The following is an 8581-nucleotide window of genomic DNA, read 5'->3' as shown; positions in this document are numbered from 1 at the left end:
CCATACACACACACACAGGGGGACCCGCCAGTCCCCATACACACACACACAGGAGGACCTGCCATTGCAGCACCCCTGGTCCCCCCCTCCCTGCAGTGGCCGGTGACAGCTCCCAGGCCTCCCCTGACACACCCCCCGGTAGGCCGCAGCTTCTCACCCTTCAGTGAGGCCTCCACCAGGCGGAGGTACAGATGGCTGCTCTTGTTTCCGTGGCTCATTTTCTGGGCCAGGCCGTTCCTCTGCAGGACGCACTCCTCGAAGCGGACAATGTTGGGGTGCCGACGGCGCAGGCTGGTCAGGGCCCAGAACTCGGACAGGGCCAGCTCCACGTTCTCCGGTGCGTCACAGCGGATTTTCTTCACGGCCACCCGGGCGCCGCTCTTCCGGGCTACCGCTTCGTACACCACGCCGTAAGTTCCCCGTCCAATCTCGGCCAGCAAGCTATAACGGGGGCGGGAGACTTCCCCACCGGGCGGCCTGGCGCTCTTTTCTTCCTTCTCCACCGGCTTGGCCCCCTCCTCCTCCTCCTCCTCGGATGACCGGCAGCTGCCGTTCACAGTAAGGGGGGCAGGAAGGCGCTGCCCCAGGGGACGCCGGCGCCGTTTCCGCTCGGAGGATTTAGCGGCTTCCATGGCCAGGCCTCATCGTTAACAGGTGACAGCGCTGGGCGTTCAGTTACAAGCAACAGCCGTGGTCAGGCCTAGGCGCCCTCCTCCACCGCATGACCAGCAGTCTCCCGGCTCCGTTTCTACTACGAGAGCGCTCGAGCCTAAGAGACTATTTATAGTATGGAATGTACCATAAAAGGGGGGGATTTTACATTCTAACTTTATTTCATCCAAATCCAAACGCCAAACTGATCTAGATTTGAACTATTCTACATTATTATTTTAAAATATACTGCTCATCCAATTTATTTTTGCCTCATAAAAGATAAATATTAGCTAGAAAAATCCTAAAAATACAAAACAAGCTCCCCTACGTAGATGGAACGCTCCAAAGGGGGCCGAGTGTAAACACAGCCTTGCAGAACGATCCAAACACGCCTGGAGGGGTAGACGAGAGTCACATGTACCGCTAAAGAATTCCTTAACTTTAAATTGGAGCCGTCGTGGTGGCAGAGAGTAAGGTGTATTTTAAGGGAGCACGGAAAAAGCAAAGATTGCCTGGACGTAAGTGTTTAAAACGAGATGTTTGGCTCCCCCTATTTCACAATGGGACCGACCCTCTGGAATATCTTTAAGTTGTCACGTGATAAGCAAGCGCGCCCGCGGGGACTGAAAGTGGTCACGTGGTGAGGTTTGAGGGGAGAAAGTGACAGATGGCGGGAGTTTGTGAAGTGGCTAGGAGGTCTCTGAGAAGCTTCAATGAGACTCTATCTGGGCTGCGAGCTAGTTTAAAAAGCAAAATAAACTTAAACTTGGTATTTTTGTTTTCTTATTTAGTAGAGTTTAACATTTCTAATGTTTTTCTTGCTATTTGTATCTCCCTTGGGGGAGATTTCCTTTGATTTCCTGTCTTTTAACTCCTAAAGTAAGCAACAAAATGGTTTTAAAATCCAGCCCTGCTTATGTAATTAAATGCAGGAATTTAATAGGGAAGACTTTATATTTTCCTTCTCTTTATATTACCCCTTGTTGTATGTGACGCCAAGGAAATAAACACTTGAAATGGATTGTAATTGTTTCCCTATGCCGCCCGAAATGGGTAAATTAGTTATTGGTGGTTATGGCCAAGAGGGGGCAGAACTAACTTTTTAACCAAAATAACATGGGGTGCCCCTAGTGGATAAGAAGGGAACAGCAGGTGCACCCCTTGCACCCCTTTTTGTCGTTTTCTGTACAGGTAGTCCCCGGGTTACATACGAGTTGAATTTGTATGTAAGTCGGAACAGGTACATTTTTTTATTAAATGCAATTAGGACAGATGTTTGTCTCAACATGTTATTAGGCCTATTATAGGCTAATCACAAACAAAGCAAAAAAACTTTATGGAGCCTAGCCATTTATTAACTTCTTGAGCAAGCTGTGCTTTGATGTGCAGATAGAAACAATTGCAGAGTTTGTTTTGGTCATTAAAGAGTTATACGAGGCTGCAAAAGAGCACTGTGTCAGCTGTGTTTAGTAAAAAGGTTTCTTCTGCAAGTCATTTTTTCCCCTTTAACTTAGACCTGCACACAATTTTTTTTTCTAGCAAGTCATTTTTTGTTATGTTAGAGCCCATTTTTGTTTTCCTTGCATCCTTAGAATTTTTCCATGCCACCCAAGTTTTAAGATATCTCTGCCTTTCTTGTACCATCCTATGTTCAGGCTGAAAGATTCATGCAAAGTGGAGTTGTGCAGGAACCTCTCCAGTAAAAAAAACGCCTTGACCCAACCATATGGGGCATTTGATTCCATCGTTTTATATGTGACCACATTTCATATGTTTTTGTTTTTGCAGAAGGCTTTGGAAGAATAGATATCTTGTTAAGACGTTTGTATTGGCATGGCTGTGTCAGGGGTGCAGGTGAGATCCTTTTTCGTCTATTATTGATTTGCTTACAAAACATTTATTGTAAAATAAGTATTTCAAAATAGTAGTTTATATCAACAGTAAATAATGAAATGATCCTGCACCCATAGCATGAATATTCCAAACAAGAAATAGGATCCCTTTCCGACAATCCCTCACTCATCTCTGTGTCCATCAACATTATGGAGAAATTAATCTTCAATTTTCACAACACAATCCAAGATGTCTTTGATTTTCTTGTATGAGAGAACCTTCGTAGGCTCTACTGTAGAAAAAATATGAGCAAATGTTTCTAAAATGTTAGAAAACCATATTCAGAGTGTGTGTTGTGATCTGTTAGGGTTTTTGAATAACATAACATGACAGAGGTGAATAAAGGGGTGTTTTTTTTTTCCCACAAGTTTCTCATCATCATGCTGATAACAATAGAAATTACTGAACAGAAGATGTCGAGGAACCACAAGCAAATAATTGTTAAACAAAATAAGGTATAGAATACAATATGTATAATATAAAGGGTAAAATATAAAGCCTTGTTTTGTAACTCTTGAAAAGGTTTCATATACTATGTTATAGGATAAGTTGAGTTGGCAAGTGTTGCATTAGGGCAGCCCATGCATTTTAGTAACATGCGCTTTTCAAGGTATAGGCCATAGCTAGGCATGATACTGTGCTTTGCAAAACCGAAGATGGAGAAAGTGCATTTGGGGTACACCAAGGTGTGTAAGGTTTATCACAACCCCTTAGGTCAGTGTTTCCCATCCAGAGTTCCTCCAGAGGTTGCTAGGGGTTCTTTGAGCAGTGAGCAAATTGTACCTCTCAGGTCAGGTTAAGTGACACCAAGGATCTTTTTGGTTATTTTTAAGGGTGGCATTCATCCCAATGGTCAGCAACTGACTAACACACTAATATACTGTGATCTGTGGATATAGGATTTATAGGGGTTCCTTGAAGACCAGAAAGTTTTTTTCTCAAGGGTTCCCTTATGTTAAAAGGTCAAGATACCCTGCCTTGGTATGATTTTATTAAGAATTTGTATACTGTTCAATCCATGCAAAAAAGTCTTCACTGACCTTTGAAGCTGCAGATGTTGTGCAATAATTCATCCTTAAATGGTGTCCTTCAATTTGATTCTTGCCACTCTGACTTCTCCTATTTTCTTTTGTTTCTTCTCAGTATCTACATTGAAAATTATGCTGCTGCAAGGAGAGACTAAGCTGCCAAAATAAAGTAAATCAAAACCATTGCAAATTGAAGATTTACTGCACAATAGCTGCGGATATAGAGGACAGTGAAATTTTTTTTCTTTTCTTAGGAATTGTAAATTTCTGTATTTTCATCTCCTGGTCACCACTCTACCTCAGTGTGTTTCAAGCGAAAACATTTTTTTGTTGTTTTTATTAGGGGGGGAAAAGATGGATTATCTGTGAATATTCAAATTCAGGAAAAATTCCACTAATATGTTTTATTATTTTTATTATTATTAATAATAATATTACACAGTATTTATATAGTGACGACACAGCGCTGTGCAAAGTCAAATGTTATGTCTAATTTATAACTGAAATTTAGGGTTGGGTCTCTCACATGGGATTGCCTCCTGACACCCCCCCAGGCCGGTTCCTTACGCTTTACCTCCCCCCCCCGGCCAGTCCCTTCCGCCGCCATATGCTTCCCCAGGCCAGTCCCTTCCACCATCCCCCGGGCCGGTCCCTTCCACCATCCCCCGGGCCGGTCCCTTCCACCATCCCCCGGGCCGGTCCCTTCCACCATCCCCCGGGCCGGTCCCTTCCAGCATCCCCCGGGCCGGTCCCTTCCACCACCCCCCGGGCCAGTCCCTCTCATATCCCCCTCCGGGCCAGTCCCTTCCACCGCCCCACGGGCCGATCCCTTTCATATCCCCCTCCGGCCCGGTCCCTACCATGGTCACATAGGAGTGAGTGGAGTGAAGTACATACTCCTCCAAACTTGTTTTTTTCTCCTTGCTCCTGGTGACTGGGCAATAAAAGTGTGATCTGGTGTTGCTGGGTAGGAGGGAATTAAAGAGTACCTCTTGCTTTGCTTTACATGTACAACACACGTCTGCTTTTAGGCATGACTTCAGTCAGAGCCCTGAATGCTTCCTTGGCTGAAGATCCAAAGGCCTCCTTAGGCAAAAGATTACCAATGGCTCCTCAAGATATCTTGACGTTTGGATATAAAGGTTTCGCTGCCAAGGAAAACTGTTGGAAAACTTACACCACCAGTGAAAAAAATACTCATCCACAAATATAGGCAATTGAAACTACATGCAAATCTTGACTTTTTTGTAAAAAGTCAGCGTAATGTACCCCCTCTCATTCCCTCCCCTATTCTGTGACATATGACATGGTGAACTGTCTGACCAATAATCTGGGTTGGAAAGGGCCAGGCGTGACTTTATTTTAGGAAAAGTCAGGATTAGCAGAGAATTATATTAACTTTCAAATTTGACAATCTGCATCCTGTGACAATGCATTGTTTATCATTTGTTTAATTTGAATTGCTCAGATTTTTTTATGCTCATCATTTGGTAGAATAATACATTTTGGCTTTTTCTTATATTTGCTTAACAAATTGGTTAATGTGTAACGTTTATGATCACAAACTAACCTAGGCTCCAGGTGGAAGCTGATTATGGCACATGTTTTACTTCTTCTTGGCACCTGTCACCGCTTCATCCCACCATTACCGCAGACTTCTTCAGGGTCCACCATAGTCCTCTCCGGCCATTGGGCAGCCACTGATGATGTAACTTCTATACATGCAGATAAATTGTCCCCAACATTCCCATGTGCTGTACAGTATAAATAAAAACACAAAAAGCCACCAGAAGCAAAATAAATAGATTTGTATTTGGGCAAAAGTGACTTTAGATGTCAAAAACATTTACCCCTTAGTAATGTTTTTTTTTAATTTAGTCCCATTTTAATACTCAGCTCTGCCTCTATCTAAACTGTAATAAAGGGTACATGTCATAAGAATCTGTAAAAATCTGTGACTTCTGGGTCACCCTTCACTTTCAGTTGGTAATTTCACTGTCCTGTATGTCATTGCAGGGTTCGTTAGTAAAACTGGGGCTTGAGCAGCCTTGAAATAATTTCCAGGTTTTGGGGAATCCCTGTTTAAACCATAAAAGATCAACAGAAACAAATTACCTTCTGATAGTCAATGGAAAAAAAGTGTTTGAGTGGTGCTCAGAATGCCACCGTTAAAATATAGTAATAAAAAAGCTGAGACAAGCATTGATATTATTCGGATAATGCTGCCAAATGGCTTCCGGCAAAAAGGTCACCATTAAATGGGAGGTTTAATGGGAGGCCAAAGCTTGAAGAACCGCTAGCAACCTTTGGAGCAACCCAAGAGATCCACAGAATGAAATGGCTGGACTGGAAGAAAGAAGCACAGTGTAGAGGGTGAGCAGATCTCCAACAACCCTGTAAATGTTGAATTTTTAAGATTTATGCAGTGTTTTTTCAGTACAATATCCAAAGGTAGAAAGAACCAAAACAAAATGAAGTAACTCCCGGGTATGTGTGCATTGAGTTCATTCAGCCCTGGCATATGCCGGCATCATAAGCTGAGCTGCGCATGAGCGGAGTTTAAAAGAAAACATACAGGTAAGTATGTTTGTTTGCAGAACAAACCCTTCTACAATAAAAATACTGATTGCACATTTTTCAAAACTATAGTTCCACTTTAATTACAAACATGCTAGGTAAATGTAACAAGATGTATTACAACAGAGTTAGTGGTTGCTCCCCAAAATATGATAAGAGCCCATGGTGGTCAGAATCCTAAACTCATGCCTAAACATTGGTGGTTTGTGTTTTCTTAACCAAGTATGTTGTTCTTTTCAGAAAAACCCACCTTCAGCATACAGAAGGTTACAGTTTTGCAGCAACCCATGTGAAGGATGAATGGAAAGGAAATACTTTCTGCTGACTTCAATGGAAGGATGACATTTTTGTACCTGGAGGAGCTCTTCTATGGAGCTGGTTTTTAATATTGGAAGGTACAGTTTATTTGTATTATAGTTCCGTTACTTATTGTGGCATGTGGATGATAAATGTATTTATGAAGACTTGTAGTTTAAGAAGTTACTTTATTACATACTGTATTTAACCCCCCCAGCATTCTAATTCGGTCCGTATTTTCATGCAAATTTGCATGAAATTTATTTTACATTGTAGGCCTATAATACCTAGGCATAACTCACCGAAAGGTGTCCAATATTTAATACATTAAATAATAAACTTTATATAAAAAAAAAACTGTTCAAAGAAATACTAAAACCTGTAATATAACAGTGTAAAGTAGCATGTATAATATATATATAATTATATATGTATTATATAAAGATTTTTTTGTATTGGACTCATTATAGCTATTTTGTATTGAATCCAATACAAATTTTTTTTTAATTTTCTGCCTCTTCTCCTGCCTGCACCGACACATGCACCAAGGTCATCGGGAAACCCATGGGAACGTCTCTGCATTCGCCCGCTGAATATCGAAGAAAGAAGAAATGTCCCAAGGACCTGCAGGGACCAGCAGGACGCCGGGGGACGCCAACAGAAGAAGGTAAGTGTTTTTTTTTTAATGTTTTTAGCGACCCCGAGTGTGATGTTTTTTAGCATGTAAAATCAACCTCGAGTCACACTCAGGATTACCGCTAGGAGGGTTAAACTCCTATTGAAAACCCAAAAGATGATCAAAATGGGCACAGGCCTAATTCTGATCTAGAACGCCATCATACATACAATATTGTGGTAGTTAGTATGAAGAATTCATCTTACATTGCTGGGTATTGGGAAGAATGTCATTCTTACAGTTAGCCAAAAAGATCATTGGTGTCAATTTAACTCACCTGAGAGGCACAAACGGCTCAATGCTCAAGAAACCCCCAACAACCTCTGGAGGAACTTTGGATGGTAAACACTGGCCTAAAAGGTTGTGATGAACCTCAAACGCCTTGGTGTACTGCATTGTCATTGCTAATGGCTGAACCGAACCCTGGTAGAGGAATATTGCCCTAATACCTAATAAAATGATATAAATATGACCTATTACCAGATCCAGACTCATTTTGTTTGCCACTGTCTGAACACATTGGTGGCTTGCAGGTTGCATGGCTCATTGTGTGGTAGGTTCAGGCACAGCCAGTTAGTGAATCTTTCTGATATATAAGAAAACCCCAAACAATCTGCCTCATAGTTGCTTTTATTTAAATATTATGATAACAGCTCTGCAATATTTCATCCAGTGTTATGCCATTAGTAGTGCAATTTTATACCCACCTCTTATAGGCAATTGCACAAGCAATGTGTTAAGATGTATGTAAAAACGAACAGTGAACTTCTCCAATTTTCTCCCTTTTGGTCTCCTTAATATTTAGTTAAATATGTTTTTTTCTATCAATACAATAAGTGCTGATTCTATAAATCCTGGTAATACCTTCCTGTGTTACAAGGAGAGGTTATGGAGAAAAGGGAATTAGTATAGGTCTATGTCCTGTTTAGGCAAGGCTTACACCACAGGCTTAGTATTTCAGTGCTCAAAAGACACAATTCACACTATGGGCCTGATTTAATAAAGCTATCAATGACTAGAGAAGATTGACTATCATGGGAGCTTCTAGGTGATCCCCGGTGATGAAAACAATTGCCACCTAACAGCAAATAATTTTTAAGAAATCCATTCCAGGTTTATTGGTTCATCCAGATTCTCCCTTGATAGTTTATCCTTTACAGTCCTGGAGAGCAGTCCTGTATAAGGAACACTGTATTTCTGACCCATCACACAATGTTCTGCACTTAAGATGTTCCTGAAAGGATAAAACATGGGTAAATGTGTATGAATTGTATATAATGTGTTTTTTTCTGGCATTTCCTGAAGTATTCCATTGTGGAGGATCTTCAGGATTCCTTTGTTTCAGTAGTACAGGTAACCCTCCAGTTACATACGAGATAAGGACTGTAGGGTTGTTCTTAAGTTGAATTTGTATGTAAGTCGGAACAGATACATTATTTTAATAAATGCAGTTAGG

The 8581-nt window shown here is 41.4% G+C and overlaps 1 protein-coding gene and 1 long non-coding RNA gene across 3 annotated transcripts in view; one reads left to right on the top strand and one right to left on the bottom strand.

Moving 5' to 3' along the window:
- The window catches only part of STK35 (serine/threonine kinase 35), a 15196-nt gene extending 14442 nt beyond the window's left edge, over positions 1-754 (bottom strand). For both annotated transcript variants that reach the window (XR_011921265.1, XM_072414319.1), the window contains exon 1: positions 158-754. Coding sequence is in view for 1 of the 2 variants with exons in the window: in XM_072414319.1 (XP_072270420.1) it covers positions 158-632 (475 nt within the window). In the remaining variant the exon portion in view is untranslated. The remainder of the gene's footprint in view (positions 1-157) is intronic.
- Positions 755-2435: 1681 nt separating this feature from the next.
- On the top strand, positions 2436-3973 carry LOC140332455 (uncharacterized). The gene is made up of 3 exons (XR_011921129.1): positions 2436-2508; positions 2916-3002; positions 3691-3973. It is a non-coding gene; the product is annotated as an uncharacterized lncRNA (long non-coding RNA).
- The last annotated feature ends 4608 nt before the right edge of the window (positions 3974-8581 follow it).

The sequence above is a fragment of the Pyxicephalus adspersus genome, chromosome 6, assembly GCF_032062135.1.
Source record: "Pyxicephalus adspersus chromosome 6, UCB_Pads_2.0, whole genome shotgun sequence".
Classification (NCBI taxonomy): domain Eukaryota; kingdom Metazoa; phylum Chordata; class Amphibia; order Anura; family Pyxicephalidae; genus Pyxicephalus; species Pyxicephalus adspersus.
The sequence above is the reverse complement of the archived record's forward strand: the minus strand, read 5'-3'. Positions and strand labels throughout refer to the sequence as shown.